At 35.7% G+C, this 17,462-nt stretch overlaps 1 protein-coding gene across 11 annotated transcripts in view; it reads right to left on the reverse strand.

The window, feature by feature from the left end:
- DMXL2 (Dmx like 2) overlaps window positions 1-17,462 on the reverse strand; it is a 179,341-nt gene that overhangs the window by 55,713 nt on the left and 106,166 nt on the right. For all 11 annotated transcript variants that reach the window (XM_006050776.3, XM_006050775.3, XM_044925010.1 and 8 more), the window contains 6 exons: window positions 16,524-17,220; window positions 16,066-16,187; window positions 10,312-10,401; window positions 7,751-7,868; window positions 3,839-3,958; window positions 1,414-1,641 (listed from right to left, as the gene is read on the reverse strand). In XM_006050776.3, the coding sequence (XP_006050838.3) occupies window positions 1,414-1,641; window positions 3,839-3,958; window positions 7,751-7,868; window positions 10,312-10,401; window positions 16,066-16,187; window positions 16,524-17,220 (1,375 nt within the window). The remainder of the gene's footprint in view (window positions 1-1,413; window positions 1,642-3,838; window positions 3,959-7,750; window positions 7,869-10,311; window positions 10,402-16,065; window positions 16,188-16,523; window positions 17,221-17,462) is intronic.

Here is a 17,462-nt window from a genome sequence, read left to right on the forward strand (position 1 = left end):
AAGCATTTTATAAATTCCCTGCAAAACAGAATTTATCATTATTAATTCTAATAAACTTATTTGCATATATCATAAGCTTTCCAAATACTTTGAAAGTTTCAAAAGCTAGGGATGAGTAAGAGAATCTCATACTCAAAATCATTCATCAGTAACTGGAATAGTCTTGAAACTCTGATTTTGATTCTTCAAAAACACTATTCTAGGATCTCCTCAATCACAAATTCCGCAAGTGACAGATCATTTTAAACTCAGATGTCAGTCCTGTTCTCCAAACTATTTTATCCACCTTGCTAAAGTCAGTATCTTTAAGCAAACCAAACTATAAACTTGTATCCTGTATTTTCCCCCCAAAGTATCTGCCAACTCCTGTTCAAACATACTTTATAATAGCACAATGTGGATGAAAAGCCTTAATTTTTTAAAAAAAAAAAAGCTTCAATAATTCACATATGAACATATATGTTCTTTGCAATTTTGCTATCACAGTATTCCTATTTATAGGGGGCTTCTCTGGTAGCTCAGATGGTAAGGAATCTGCCTTCAATGCAGGAGACATGGGTTTGATCCCAGGGTCAGGAAGATCCCCTGAAGAAGGGAATGAATGGCTACCCACTCCAGTCTTCTTTCCTGGAGAATTCCCTGGAAACCACAGTGCAGGCAAGAAACCCTGCATTAAAACATTCACACCATAATCTGACAAGCTGATTGTATTTATTTTATATTTATCACAGGAAATAATTTCTAATATATACATGTTTCTAAAAAGATGCATCATTAGTAGAAAACAGATCTTTCTTTTTAATTTTTTTTTCATACTGCAGTGGTGGCTCAGACAGTACAGAATCTGCCTGCAATGCAGGAGACGTGGGTTTGATCCCTGGGTCAGGAAGACCTCTGGAGAAGGAAATGCTTACCCAATCTAGTATTCTTGCCTGGGGAATTCCATGGACAGAGAAGCCTGGTGGGCTACAGTCTACGGGGTCACAAAGAGTCGGACGTGACTGAGAGACTAACACTTTCTTTCACTTTTCATAGCTAGTTAACAATGTTGTGATAGTTTCAAGTGGATAGCAAAGGGGCTCAGCCATATATATACATGTATCCATTCTCCCCCAAACTCCCCTCCCATACAGGCTGCCACATAACATTGAGCAGAGTTCCCTGTGCTATACAGTACGACCTTATTGGTTATCCATTTTAAATACAGCAGTGTGTACATGTCCAGCCCACACCCCCTAACTATCCCTTCCTCCATCCTCCCCCACCTAGTAATCATAAGCTCATTTTCTAAGTCTGTGAGTCTGTTAGAAAACAAAACTTTTAATGTCAAATTTACACCTGTTTCAGAAGAGACATCCATCTTATGCACTGAAGACTGCTCTGAGCTACAAGTGTCCAGTTTTAACATCTTACCTGCTGAAGGTGTTGCTCTTATTACTTCAACTCCTACTGGGAGATCAAGAGGTTGGCTATATACCAATCTAGAACTCAGAATCAGTTTACTAGCAGTTTGAAGGTTGGCAATTGATGAGGAATGTGACATGGGGCTCATGCTAGGAGAGGTTTCTGGAGAAGAGTCTACATGCTTCTGTCCAGGGACTGAAAGTAGACTCTCTGATGAAACACCTTCTGAAGCTTTAGCTTTGAAAACAAATTATGAAATAGATTACTATCATCACTGTGTACATGAACTAGAACAATACTTTGTTATAATATAAGAAATAGAGTTTCTTCAAAATGTTCTGGAGACAAGATCAAGTTTAAAATTTTCCTTGAGAGAATTTTCTTAAACTATTTCACCCTTTCTTAGCATCATCAATTACATCACAGGGATACTGTCAGTGAAGAAGCACAACATGTAAGATATAGGGAAAAAAAACTTATGTTCCCTAGTTTCACTGTTTTCAACCTTGAAAACACATCAAAAACTTGAGGAAGCTTTAACATGAAGATTCTCAGGCCTAAACATAGAAACACTGACTCAGTTGTTCTGGGGTAGATTCCAGAAATCTGCATTAATAAGCAGCCGAGGTGTTTCTGAAAGAGATAGGTCATAAATCAAATTGACAAATAACAAGGTACTGACTCACTCAAGAGATGAAGAAATTTAAACTTGGAAAGCTTAATGATTTTCCTAAGCTCCTATAATTAGCTAGTGGCAAAGAAGACACTAAAATACCCGCCTATCAACTATCAAATGCTGAAACAATAAACACGATTTCAAGAACATAGGAAACTTCAGACAAACTTCAGATAGTACTAGTTGAATGGCTTTGTAAGCACAGTGATCTTGATCTTTGTTTAAAAAGTTTTCAGCTTTCGCATTTAGGTGAAGTGAAAAATCTCTAAGCAGATTTAGTTATTTGTGCTTCTGCGACATGTATGAGATACTCTGCAACATTTATTTATTATATTTGTATGTTCATCTCACCCTCTGTCCCCATCTGGTAGGTTAAGAATTCTCTTCCTTGAGGGTATTATATAAGTGAAATAAGTCAGATGGAAAAACACAAATATCATATGGTTTCACTCATATGTAGAATATTTTTAAGTAATAAATGAACAAATAAAGACTAACACAGAAACAGAGAAAAGATTGGTAGTCACCAAAGGGGAAAGAGGATGTGTGTGGGGAAAGAGGGGTGGTGGGGAGTGAAACGGGTAAAGGGAGTCAACTCTATGGTGACAGATGGAAACCAGACTTTTGGTGATGAGCAAACTGTAGTGTATATAGAAGTCAAATTAACTATTGTAGACATGAAACTTATATAATGCTATCAACCAATGTTACCTCAATTTAAAAAAAAAGAAATAAAATTATCTTCCTGACAAGATTTTAGATCCCTCTACTCCTGCATTTCTGTGAAACAACACATTATGCCAAGAATTAACTCCAAAGGCTTTGAAAAGATTTGGGGATTCCTCCTACCACAAGAGGATTAGGCTCAACCAGGCATGGGTAAAGGTTCTACTGAATCATTTGACTTCTTCAATGCCAGTTCAGGGCCCAGTTAGAACTGCTATTTACATAGTTACATGATGATGTTGATTACCAAGGGAACAAAAAACATATACACTAGTATTTTTCTGTAATGTTTAGTATGTATAAAATCATTAAAATTATATAATCATCAATTTTCAAAACTCTCAAAAATTTTGGATTAATCAATTTAAGGCAGATTCAGTTTGATAAGGCTAACCATGCAATTATTCATTTAAATTCTCTCTCAGGAAGTCAAAGTTTGTTTTAAAAAGAAAGATTCATAATCAATTTCTGTACTTCATATTACACATCTTCTGGTTTGAAAAAACATCAATATGAACATGGCAAAAGTGTGGCTGAAATTTTTTTTTAATCACTGCTGCATTTCCTAATATTCCACAAAATCAGTTCCACCCTTTTGAACTTCAGAATCACATTTTTCTAAATAGAAAATCTGCTTCTTTTAGATATGCTATAGCAAATGTGCACAGCATCAGATGACAGTGTGTATTAACCAACAAAAAATTATAATATTAATTTTACGGGCAAAACTGACTTATAGAGACATGGTATCTAGAACAGAGTCATAACAGACCTTTAGTACATACTAATTAAAAATCAATCAAATTTATTAATTTAATATGTCTCAATGAACCCATTTGGTTTGTTTTTAGATTAACCTGTTTCATTAACAATTTATGGCCCTATAATTAAAAGTTTGGCATATACATACTTCAACTCAGCAATTCAATTTACAGTTCACTGGATCATCATTTTAACCAACCTAAAGCAAGTCCAGTAAAAATGAATTTATCTCACATTATCTCTACATAAAATTGTTATATAATTACTTACCTAAACATGCCTGTATGGATTTAAGATGAAGGTGCCACATGTGGAGAATAGAGCAATTATTGCTGTCCTTTTCAATTACTACTAGAAAGAACTTTTCTGAAAATGGTGGTGGCCGATATCCTATTGTTAAAGGAAAATAATTTAAGTTAACATGTTTCTATAGGCAACCCATTCCAGTACCCTTGCCTGGAAAATCTCATGGACAGAGGAGCCTGGTAGGCTACAGTCCATGGGGCCACAAAGAGTTGGAGACGACTGAGTGACTTCACACGTTCATATGTTTCTATAGGGTTAAGAGATAGACATTTGTTTAAACAAAATCTCTTGGTATGTATAGAAGCTGGAAGGAAAAGGAAGAAAAGATGTTTAGAAAGTTTTATATCTTTTGTGCTAAAAGTTAAGTGGCTATCAAAGACTAATGGGGCTACGTCATTAAGTACAAAAGCCAACATGAATGGATGCCTACTGATCAAAGATGGGACCATCTGAGCAACAAAGAATAAAAACGAACATAATTTATTAAAACACATTCATAAAAATACCAAAAATAAGAGGGCACTTAACAATAAATGAGGAAAGGAAGGACAAGAAGGACCGAAAGGAAGAAATGAAAGGAAGAGAGAGAGAGAAAGCAAAGCAAGAGAGGGAGAAAAGCCCAGGAGCAAGTCAGCCTCATTGGATGCCCCTGGAAGTAAGTGGGGCACTAACTCCTTAAATGGAAAACTGGAAATTAAATGCAAAGAATGAAGTAAACATATACTCTGCTTTTTCTATATGTAAGATAGCATTAAAAAAAAATTAACAGTCATGGATGGAGGGCTGATCGTGGTGGTACCGAAGAGACTTTTTAGAAATTTTACATTTTATGAAAAGATTATTTGTGAACATAATTTTTCCTGTTGACAATTACATTTTTCATATAGGATAATGAGATCTACAAAGGACAGCAAAAACTTTCTTGAAAAATGTAAACCTGTACATTATATGAAGTTATGGGTGTGAAACTTTTGAAAACTGTAAATCACCACAGAATTTAAAGAATATTTCATTCAATGAAAAGAAAGAATAGAAAAAAATGAAAACTCATAATGGCAACTCATTGGCAAGGAGCACTGCTAAAATGCAAATTGTGGCCTCTGAATACCATGCTCCATGGGAAGGAACAATTTGGGGGCGGGGAGTGACTCCATTCTTGCAAAGGCTATTTATAAGAGAAGGCTGGTATATCTTGCTGTGCCTGAAAGAAAGCAAATTATCAAAACTAACAGGGTTGTGTCAAAAGGACTCAGGACCAGTTCAAAGTATCTTTACCAGTCTAATACAGGACAATGTGAACATTAAAATTATGATTGTACTCACTGAAATATGTTAAGTATATAAAAATTAATGACTGATATCTCTCTGTATGCATATTATTCAATAAAGAGTTTTTCTAAAATGGGTTCATAATGACACACAAAGTAAAAAGAAAGACAACAACATTCATCCATAACCACCAGCAGGAACCTGGGAACAAACTCCTTTGAAATCATCAATTAAAGAGAAAGAACTAAGCACTTACTCTGACTTTTCTAAAAAGAACTCTATTTCAAGACAGCCAAAAAGCTCTCGTGGATAAGGAAAAGCTTTTCCTTACAAATGCTTTCCAGCTAATAAATAAATGAGAATTGATAAAACTAGAAAATCATACTTGAACAATCCTTAATGAAATAACTGACTGAAAAGCAACAATATCAATGGAAGAAACCATGAGATAACAGATTGCTGGCATATTTCACACTGGCGCCACCAGGTGAATTTTCTGAATCCTAGCATCACTAAAAATGAGACATCCTAACATTATGTTCTTTCTTATGTCCTTCTGTGATGGACATAAGAGCTCATTTGCACTTCACAGGAAAAATTTTAAATGATATCCACAAGTAACTGGTCAGAAAAACTGCTATAAAATAACTTTCTCTAAAACAAATTAGTGGCATGATAAGAGTATAAAGGGGGACTGCTTTAGCTTAAAAGACTCCTAGAAATGAAACATTATGTGTGGACTCTATATGGATATGGATCCAAACAAATTAAGAACCAACAATGCTGGGCTTCCCTGGTGGCTCGGTGGTAAAGAATCTGTCTGCCAATGCAAGAGACACGGGTTTCATCCCTGATCTGGGAAGAACCCACATGCCATGGGGCAACTAAGCCTATGCACCACAACTACTGAGCCAGTGCTCTAGAGCCCGGGAACTGCAATTACTAAAGCCTGTGCTCCGCAACAAGATAAGCCACCACAATGAGAAGCCCATGTACCACTAGAGAACAGCCTCCAACTTGCCACAACTAGAGAAAAGCCCATGGAGCAACAAAGGCCTAGCATAGCTAAAAACAAAACACTTAACAGTGTATAACATGCAGCAAGGTAAGGGAAGAGGAGAAACACACATTTCAAGTCCCTTAAGAAAACAGCTATAAAATCAAGAATATTGAGGAAACTACAAAAACTAAAGGAGACATATATATACCTATGGCTGATTCATGCTGATGTTTGAGATGTTTGAGCTAGCCTCACAGAGTACAGGAACTCATTCTGATTTTCCACTAAAGGAAATGAAATTAACCATACACATTCAGTAGAAATGTCTTCCTTAAAAGTCTGTACATTGGTGGATTCATTTTGATATTTGGCAAAACTAATACAATTATGTAAAGTTTAAAAATAAAATAAAATTTAAAAAAAAGAAAAAGAAAAAAAAAGAAATATATAACAATTAAAAAAAAAAAGTCTGTACATAATTCTGTGATAAAAGCTATACTCACAAACTTCTAATACTTTCAAGCTATAACCAGATAAAATATCCGGAAACTCTTTGAAAATTAAAAACTATTCATCACAGAAAATGAATTCTTAAAGTAGGACATATCTTTCCTATCTTCAAACAGAAAGTATTCTACTCAGTATGTTCTATTTTCAAATTTCACTTTCAAATAGAACATGAAAGTTTTATAATTACAAAGTTGTAACCTCTAAAAGGAATATTTTAAGCTAAATAATAAAAGTTTAAACTAAACAGCATATGGTTTACATTTTTACATTTTATTTTTAATTGGAGGTTAATTTCTTTACAATATTGTGATGGTGTTTGCCATATATCAACATGAATCAGCCATAGATATACATATGTCCCCTCCCTCTTAAACCTCCCTCCCCATCCTACCCCTGAATGGCCTTAAGAGAACTACTTTCTCTCAAGAAGAAAGTAATACAACCCTTCAGAAAGTAAATCTATGAGACAGTACCTTTAATGCTCAGAGTACCTGAGTTTCCTGGTATATATACCATACAACATAATATCTTCCTTCTACAGTCATCAATAATCTTTAGTATACTTATACTACAATTAATTGGCTTCCTTAAGATACCACAGGGATACCTACTACCAATCAAAACAATTTAACTGTAGTGTTGAACAATCAAGGTTAAATTTTTAAACAATTAAACTAGATTCCATAAATAACATTTATTGGCAAAAGGCTATGTCACCAGTGAAAGTATCTTTCAAAATATAATTTTTAGGGAGGTTGGGGGAGAATAGGTACATGTATATGTATGGCTGAGTCCCTTTGCTGTCCACCTGAAACTATCACATTATTAATCAGTTACATCCCAAAAAGTTTTTTTTTTTTAAATGTTCCCACTCTTTTTTTTAATTTTATTTTATTTTTAAAAGTTTAATTAAAAAATAAATATATCAAATTTTTACCCACATATGTTCTTTACCCAGAAAAAAACATAATCAGAGAACTGGTATATTTGTCAAAAATCATGAGAGTGATGACTTTTGATAAAAGACCTACATTCAGTGAAAGTTTAGAGTTTTTTTAAGATTAAGGTATCAAACTCAAGACTATTTTTAAAAATACCTTGGGATGGTTGAAAAAATATTTCTGTTTCCTTTTTTTCCATATCTTCCTTATGTGGTTTATATCCTCTAATGAAGTCTTCTTGAAACACATGAAGCAACTGTGTATTAGAGCCACACTACAAATATGAAAAAAAGTAAAGTTTTATCTTTGCAATTCCGTATCTTCCACTCACTACCTCTCCAAGAACCCTAATGTAGAAGAAATAAATCCAACAATTTCTATTCTTTATAGAATAACAAAGTATAGTGGGAAAAAGAAGAGAAAAAAATCACTAGATAAATTACTTTCAAATATTCTATAGTCAATAGCAGAACTGTGAAACTAATAAAAACAAATCAACAGGTTTGCATCTCGGAAAAAAAATACTGAAAAAAAAAAAAGGTTTCAAGACCAGATAGAGAAGGCCATGCAGACCATATTAAGCACACTACTGCAGGTTCCTTTTTCTTATTCCACTTGAGAACCAGAAAAAGAAAACCCAGAAAATTCCACAAAGTACTTCCAAAAAATCTGTCTAGTAGGAATTATGAAGGATCCCATAACAGCCAGTGAGAATGACCACATCTGTGAAAAAATGTATCTACATTTAAGTAAGTAGATTTCTAAAAGAATGGGCCGAAACATCACAATCAGCTGATGTTACATAATCATGTGGGACCACACAGAGAAGAAGAGTACAGATGATCACAAATAGCTACTTAGAATCACAAAAGTGAACTGAAATTCAAAGAAAGGCTAAATCCAAACAAAAACTTATTGTGGAAGTAGGTCAAGACAATTAATTAGATGGCTGTCCCTTGGATTTCAAGGAACGGAAGCAACTGTGATGATCCTGGCACTCAATGGATGGGCTACAATCTTAGGGTATAAAGCAAATCAGCCTCCTTTCATAGTAGAAGGAAATTAAAGGACTATTGATCAGATTGACCAACAAATTTTTAATGAAAATTATAATGTATTTTTATGTCTCTCTATATAGAAACACTAAAAAAAAAAAAATCCCTTCACAGTCAAAGTATAAACAGTCATCTCCTCCAAGGAAGAAGAATGTTGCTGTTGTTGTTTAGTCGCTAAGTTGTATCCAACCTTCTGCAACCCCATGGACTGTACTCTGCCAGGCGCCTCTGTCCATGAGTAAGTAGGTTGCCATTTCCTTCTCCAGGGGATCTTCCCAACCCAGGGACTGACTAGAAGGCAGATTCTTTACCACTGAGCCACCAAGGATGCCCAAATGTGAGAAAAGGGAAGGGTGACACCTTTATGTACACAGAAATAATACAGCACACTGGAAACAAATGTAGAATGAGTTTTAAAGTTTGTAATTTATAAGCATAAGTCATTTGTCAGTGCTTGCAGTTTACCAGCCCTTGTGATAAAGATAGCCACAAATGGAAAGGGAAAAAAAATCTTCAATAAGAATGAAGTAAAAATCGAAATGCTAAGTGAAAAAAAGTCTGTAATAATATACCATAGTGAAGAGTAGAGAAGGGAGTACGCTGGGGAAATGAATTTTAACAGCCAGTTCACTAAAAATTAAGACATTCACGGGAATGAAGCTAATACACTCTTCTCCCATATCCCTATGGAGTAAAAAAAGGAAATTATAGGTTAAGGGTTTCCTGAAATTAGTAACTTGAGTCTGTCAGCCACATTTCTGTTGCCAAGAGCTGATGTGATCATTTTTCTACAGTGGTGGAAATTTTGCCTGACATAATGTACAAGGGACTATGAAAAAATAATGACCTAACTATGTATTTGTTTTTAAATACGGTGAGCTCTTTCTTCATTTCCTTGTTTGAAAAGTGGTGGCAACTTCCTCACCAAAGTAACCTTTTTTCATATCTGGAATGAATATACTACTCTATCCCCTTCAGTCCATAAACATGACCCTGCCCTGAAAAAACAAATATCCTGAGGGCTATGATGGGGTTTACAAACTCCCCATAGACAAAAGCATTCTCCTTTCCTAAGTCAACTAGGGAAGAACAGCGCCCACATCAAAGATCTATGATTAGAGAGTAAATGCATGCTTTGATCCTACTTCTATCTTCATTTTAATGGATCTCATAAAAAATATATAATACTCAGCCTAACAAGCCAAACACTCCAAAGGCATCTACTGAGCTGAAGTAAGTAATAATACAAAAAGAAAAACCACAAACTGAGCCTCTATGCAGCTGGACTGTACATAAATCATTATAAATTTTCACTACAGAAATCAAAAGAAGTTGGGTATATTTAGTATCAAACAACAGAATTATTCTCTGAATGAAATACAGTTGACCTCTGAACAACATGTAAGAATGACATATGTCCACTTCAGTGGAATTTTTTCAATAGTAAATATTACAGTACTACATGATCTGCAGCTAGTTGGATATACAGATGCAGAAATGAGGACGTGGAAAGCCGACTGTTAAGTTATAAGTGAATTTTCTACAGTGAGAAGGGTCAGTGCCCCCAGTTCCCACATTCAAGGTTCAACTGTGTATCATATGCCCGTAAAGCACTCTGGGATAAAGCAAGTTAATATCACCAATTCACAAACACGTTTTTACTTGGTTGGTTATTGCATCAAGTTCAATAATACAGCCAGGTCGAGCAGTTGACTGTTGGCTCACAATATTAAACACTTCTCCAATAAGTTTCTGTTAAAAAAAAAAAAGAAAGAGAAGGTTCATAGTCAACAATATATGAATCTACTGTCAGTATGAAACAGCATCTTGGATATTTAAGGCTCTTCTAAATATTCACTGATTTACAATGGCAATTCACAAATTCAAAGAAATATTTCAACTTTTTATACTCACTCTCATATTTAAAATTAACTAAGCAGAAAAACCTACAGTGATTACATAAAGTGAAAATGAAAGTGAAGTCACCCAGTCATGTCCGACTCTTTGCGACCCCATGGACTGTAGCCTACCAGGCTCCTCCGTCCATGGGATTCTCCAGGCAAGAGTACTGGAGTGGGTTGCCGTTTCCTTCTCCAGGAGATCTTCCCAACCCAGGGATCGAACCCGGATCTCCCGCATTGCAGGCAGACGCTTTACCATCTGAGCCACCATTACATAAGCAGTATACAATTTCAAGACATCTAGTTCTTTGAACATGTCTTCATTTAGCAACCTTAATGGTCCAACACAGACCTGGCTGAGGACATGGCCCTGTGCCTATGTGGATGGCTGCAGATCTACAATGCTATTTAAAAGTACAATCTTGCTAGGGCTTGTACTTGCCCTCAACAATAGGGGCAAAGGATGAGAAGAAGTGGGACTCTGTGACTTGGGATGGAGATATGTAAACAGAGGAAGCCTAACTCTGGATCCCCAAACCACAAAATCTTTCTGCTAAAAAATAAAATAAATAAATAAAACGCAGTCTTCCTTCTTTCTCCTTCCAAGCAGCTCTCTCTTGCACAGAAACCTTTCAGTAACTTCACCTGAAGCAATTACTTCTCATGGAGATGCCCATCCTCCTTAGTACTACCTCCACTCTTACTGCCTTTAGAACACTCATAGTAGTAAGATCCCAGCTTAGCCCGGGGTGTAAGTACAAGGTTAGCTATGGGAAAGTGGCAATATACACTGCAATTGTAGGATCTTTCCAATTTATATCAGCAGAACTCCAGAGGGCGTGCATGGGAACAGATTCTAGGGTTATCAGACAAAAACAAAATAAGTGCTTGGGAAGGGATTAATTTATTGTTATGGGTACATTCACCCAAGATTCAGGATTTTAAATGTTAGTTAAGACACCTGGAAGTGCTGCCAACAGTTTGCTGGGTTTGTCCATTTGAAAGCTGGACTCAACTGTGACCTACAATTAGTGAGGTTAGAACACCAGAATTTCTCTAACACACCATGAATCTTTGCTCCTTAAAAGTGTGGTCACTGGAGCAGCAGCTTTTTACAAATGCAGTTTCTTAGACTCCAAAGCTAATACATGTTTATTTTAATAAGCTCTCCAGATGATTCACGGGCATGCTGAAATTTAAGAAGTACTATTGCAGATAAATGGTTCTCAGCCTTGAACTACGGTTCAATTATGAACAATGGTTCTCAGCACACTGAACTAATAATCTCTGGTGCTTAGGTCTCACTTGTAGATACTGACTTATTGGTTCTTGGGTACAATCTGATCATCAGGCATTTTACAAGCTCTTCAGCTGCATCCAACATATAGCCATGGTTGAGATCCCCTTGCAGGAATATCTATCTGCCAGCGCTATAACGAACAAACATACTGAATGCCTTGTTCAACACTACAGGATCCCACTCAATGTCACCTTCAATTTTAAGGGGGTCATCAAAAGCTCAAAAATCAAGATAAATAAATTCTTAATGCAATATTTTTAAATAAAAATTAATACAGTAAATAATAATGAAGAAAAAGTAGCAAATGTTTTAATACAGGATCCAACAGTGTCTTGATGAACCATATTGGAGCCTAAGACAAAAGTAAAATTACACAGACATGTTTTCATACTTTTTTTTAAGGTTAATTTTTTTCAGAACATTAAAGTGGTTGAAAAACATTAAAAAATGAAAGGGAGTATATTGAAACTCACAAAATCATTTTAAATTTATTTTTACCAAAAATAACTTAACTTCAGCTTACCAAAACTTCTTTTTGCAACATTGTGACTGGATTTTTTTTTTTAAGTTCCCAAGTCCATTTTTAAGTATGTATAAGACTACACTAAGCAAAATTTGTGAATTGGTTGTAGAAAATCCAAATACAATGCTGACTTTATATTACAAATTACTGACACTGCATGTCACTTAAAACTATTTCAGATGAAATTTCTGTAAGACTTAAATTATCAAAATATTTAAAAACCAAGTCAGTGGCTGGTTTTCGTAAACAAGATTATCCACATAACGTTATTTTTCTCCAGTGAGCAATTCAAAATCTAAAGCATTTCAGTTCATTTTTCATATCTTCATGTTGAACATGAACTTAGTGTGCTGTAGTAGTCAGGACAATGGCCCCAAAAGATGCCTACATTCTCATTCTTAGGACTTAAGAATATGTTACTTTACATGGCAAAAAAAAAAGTACATATAGAGAAAATTAGATAAGTGGATTTTTTTCACAGCGTTGGAATGTGTTTTGTTTTTTAATTTTGCCTGTGAGGGCTCTTTGCTGCAGCACTCGGGGGTTCCTCCTGTTGCAGAGCACAGCCTCTCGAGTGTGGGGTTTTGGCAGCTGTGGCACGCCAGCTTAGCTGCCCCGGGGCACGTGGGATCTTCCTAGACCAGGGAGCGAACCCATGTCCCCTGAATTGGCAGGTGGATTCTTAACCACTGGAACACCAGGGAAGTCCTGTCTCTGGAGTCTTCTGTTCAAGAATTTAGCTTATGAAAGTAGAAAGGGTCAAAAATTTTCTACAATGAATAAATATTACATTCTAACTTTAAAAAAATTAAAATGGAAGGTTTAAGAAAAAAGTACATTTGTAACTACACTGGAGCAGAAGACCAAGATAAATTTTAAAATTCCAAGAACATATTCATCTGCTCTAAATGAAATTTCTATTTTCTTGGAAAAATAATGCCCAGGTTATTGATACATTTTGCCAATGAGAAGAATGAACCATAGAGTATATTCTCTGAGAAATTATTGGGATTGCCACAGCCAAAAGACAAAAAGCAGACAAATGTTATAATTTTCAAAAAGGAAAACAGCATACTTCTGTAAGCTGGAATAAGGAGTCTGATGTCTATTTAGTTCATTTTAGTCATCAAAAGACATCAGGGTACACACAATCTACTATACATTAAAACAATCTCATACAAATCTGACTTCCTTTTTTGACTACAAGAGATTTGGCAGACAGGGTGCATTTCATTTGCATGACAAGCTGACTCATGCAAATACTTGGGATAAGCTGAAGAAATATTCTAGACAATAAAAAATGGAGAAAGATTTCAAATGTATACTGCCAGGTCCTTTCTTCAGCCCAGTACATTTAACATTTCTGTAATAAAATTCAGAAATTACATCTGAATTTCATCTAACTGACTTAAATGAAAACGCAGAACAACATTCATCGAACAGGCTGATGATGTAAGTCATACGGAAGTAACACAAATAACGGAATCTGGATTCAAAAAGATGCTAAACATCTGTACTACTGAGTGAAACGCAATAGGGAAGTAAGTCTATATTTGAGTCCCAAATTCAAATGCACAAATATAAGATGGCTTGCTAGCAAAAAAAAAAAAAAAAAAAGACTGACATTTAATTGAAAGCTCAATATGAATTAATTACATACAAAGAATGTGGCATGACTGACAAGACATAATCTACTGAGAGAGGGCATAATACTGTTATATTCTAGAGATCCTACAATTTCCAGTGTATAAACAAACCGAAAGTTGCTCAGAACAGTAACCAGGGTAAAATACAAAGCAGTTAGATAAATTTATGGGCAGAGGAGCAGCAGGTCTGGCTTGAGGGAACAAATTTGGGGATTACAAGACAGGTGTCTGAGGTGATCTCTCATGTAAGAAATGTTGTTTAGTCACTCAGTCATGCCCGACTCTTTTGAGATCCCATGGACTGTAGCCCACCAGGCTCCTCTGTCTGTGGGATTTCCCAGGCAGGAATACTGGAGTGGGTTGCCATTTCCTTCTCCAGGGGATCTTCTTGATCAAGGGATTGACCCCATGTCTCCTGCACTGGCAGGCGGATTCTTTACCACTGAGCCACCTGAGAAGCCCATAAGAAACATTAGACTTATTCTAAATGAAACTACAGCTAACAAGTAGATTTTAAGGGTTACAAATTTAATTTCAATATAACTGTGATGGTAATTCAAAGACTGAATGTGCTGCATTTAGAGTGGAGTTTCCCTCCTCAGAAGTCGGAAGACAAGCTGGCAGGAATATGGTAGAGAGAAACAAAGCATCAGACAGCTAGTTAGACTAGGGGAACCTCAAATCTTCCACCTAATTTTAAGATGCTACTTTTCTAGACTTTCTCTATGTCAACCTTGTGACTCCAATCCAATTATCACTGTTTTTGGAACAAGACTTACTTAGACATGTACTTTCCTATATCCACTTTCAGGCCATCCTCTCACTCAACAAAGACTAAGGATCTATCTTTCTATATCAAAAATGAACTTGAATACTGTCCTTAATAAAAACTTCTATGGCTACCCTAATCTGATCTCTCTCGCCTCTTGAATTATGAAATGCTGCTGCTGCTGCTAAGTCGCTTCAGTAGTGTCCGACTCTGTGCGACCCCATAGACAGCAGCCCACCGGGCTCCCCCATCCCTGGGATTCTCCAGGCAAGAACACTGGAGTGGGTTGCCATTTCCTTCTCCAATGCATGAAAGTGAAAAGTCAAAGTGAAGTCGCTCAGTTGTGTCCAACTCTTCGCGACCCCATGGACTACAGCCTACCGGGCTCCTCCATCCATGGGATTTTCCAGGCAAGAGTACTGGAGTGGGGTGCCATCGCCTTCTCCAAATTATGAAATAGTGTTTGCCAATTGATTATATATCACCTTCAGACACTTCTTCTGTCTTAAACTGTTATTTAAACTTTTAATAATTTATCTCCTCAACTAAATTTAAATCTCCTTAAAGGCAGATACTATAGTCCCTATATATCTAGGAACACATGACAGGCATTCAAAAACAGTCACTGATTTTCAATATTGGGAGCATTTTTAGTAGAACAGTTATTTTATAAAAAGCCATGTTTTCATAGCTAAATGGAAAAATCACCATTCAAATCTGAGTATTAACTAACATACATGACTTCCAGCTGAAATACAGAACGAGTGGAATGAGATACTGCCACCCACTGATAACATATTCTAACCACAGGACTTTTTAAAATAATGACTCAAGCTAAGAAAAGTTCAAATTTTCCCAACCTAAACATAGAGCTTGGTGAAGCTGCCTTAAAACCTTTCTTGAACAAAGAAAAATTAACGGAACCAAATGAGAGAGTGAAAAATGTCAAGAAAAAAATATATTTTAGGAAAAAAATTCATATTTATTTCTTTAAATGTAAAATTGATGTGTGCTGTATAAACTGTAATTTTTTTCTGGACTACAGGGATTCTAGTTCCTCGACCAGGGATTGAATCTGGGCCACAGCAGTGAAGGCATCATTAGATGGTAATTTTGACTCATTTACCTTGAAACAGAAATTAAGGAAAAACAAACTAGTTACAGAGAGCCCAGACCAGATGGTTACTCCCTGAACACCTACTAACAAATGAAAGTCCTAGACAAAAGAGAATGGCTTCTTAGCTTAGATATATTAATAAAGATTAGGAAATACTTACTGAAGATTCTGGATCTGACAGTTCATCCAATAATTTCCTTGCATCTACTACAGCTTGGTAGAGTCTCAGATTTTTGCCATCAGAAGCAACAAAGCAAGCACTAGCAGAATTGCAATACGTGCCTGAGAAAGTAAACACTCTGCATTATAATATATATTTTTATTAATGACTGAAGTACAAGAAAAAAATTCCATACTTCTCTTTTTAGGTATAACTGTGGTCCAGAATCACAATGAAATGGATACAATTAATAAATATAAAATTATCAACAAAAATTTCAATAGAAAATAGGTTATGAGAGTGAAAAAATTAAAAACAAACTTTTAGAAACTCTAAAGTCAGATACCTACATTTGAATACTTATTAAAAGCCCCCTAATAATAATAAATATAAATTACTTTGTATATAAATAACAGTTTTAAAGATTTATTAATTTTACTATTAAAATGAACACTTACCAAGACAGTAACTGGGAATAAGAGTTGGAAGCCAAGCAACATTAGAGAAGGCTGAAGTATGTAAAGAGTTAATTCGTGCCAACTCTGACACTCCTCCAGTGTATGACAAGGGTCCTATTGGGTCCACACGCCACAGAATAAGTTCACTGTAGATGGCATTCGGGTCATGAAATGTACGCGTTGCTGCATTTCTGAGAGGTTGTTTCAAGGAACCCTTTATGTGTCTTATAGGATCTATCAATCTACTTAATTTACTGTCTGAGGCCCACTGAAAATCTGATTCAGGAGTCAACAGAGCATTATGATGAGATGATGTCAATAATAACGGTAAAACGGAGTGACATGCCAGATCATTGAGGTGAAATCGATGACCACAATATCTAAATTTGTGAGATACAGTTAGAACAGTGGTAAAGGCAGACTTATCAGCAAACGTGACTGCCCACTGATTGAGAGAGCCATCTATGTGTTTAGAGACCATCATTACCGTGGGAGCTAAAATGCTCATATTTGTACTGTGTGATCCAGAGTGCGTCAGTGATCCATGAGGACTGCATTCAGCCAGCATGTCTTGGTGTAAGGGAGTGTGGTGAGAATCTTTCACAGCATTTATACAGGCATACATCATGATATTTTTACTAAGAGAGCTTGCATCACCAGATGGAAATGCAACAGGAATCCGAGAAGAAAAAGAAACCTGAAAAACACAATTATTATGACTCAGTGTAAGTAGTTTGCCTCCACTCAAAGTCTTCTAAAAATACTTTAATTTTCAAAATGTCAAACCTCAGCTTCCTAGCAAAAAAATCACTTTCAACTTCATTATGTTCTAATCCTTTTCCTCTATTTATATAATACCATCTCTATTCATAGCCTATGAGAAGAGTGAAGAAATAGTTGCAGGTGTTTCGCTTGTACATCTAAATAACTACAACTACA

Source organism: Bubalus bubalis, chromosome 11, assembly GCF_019923935.1.
Source record: "Bubalus bubalis isolate 160015118507 breed Murrah chromosome 11, NDDB_SH_1, whole genome shotgun sequence".
Classification (NCBI taxonomy): Eukaryota; Metazoa; Chordata; class Mammalia; order Artiodactyla; family Bovidae; genus Bubalus; species Bubalus bubalis.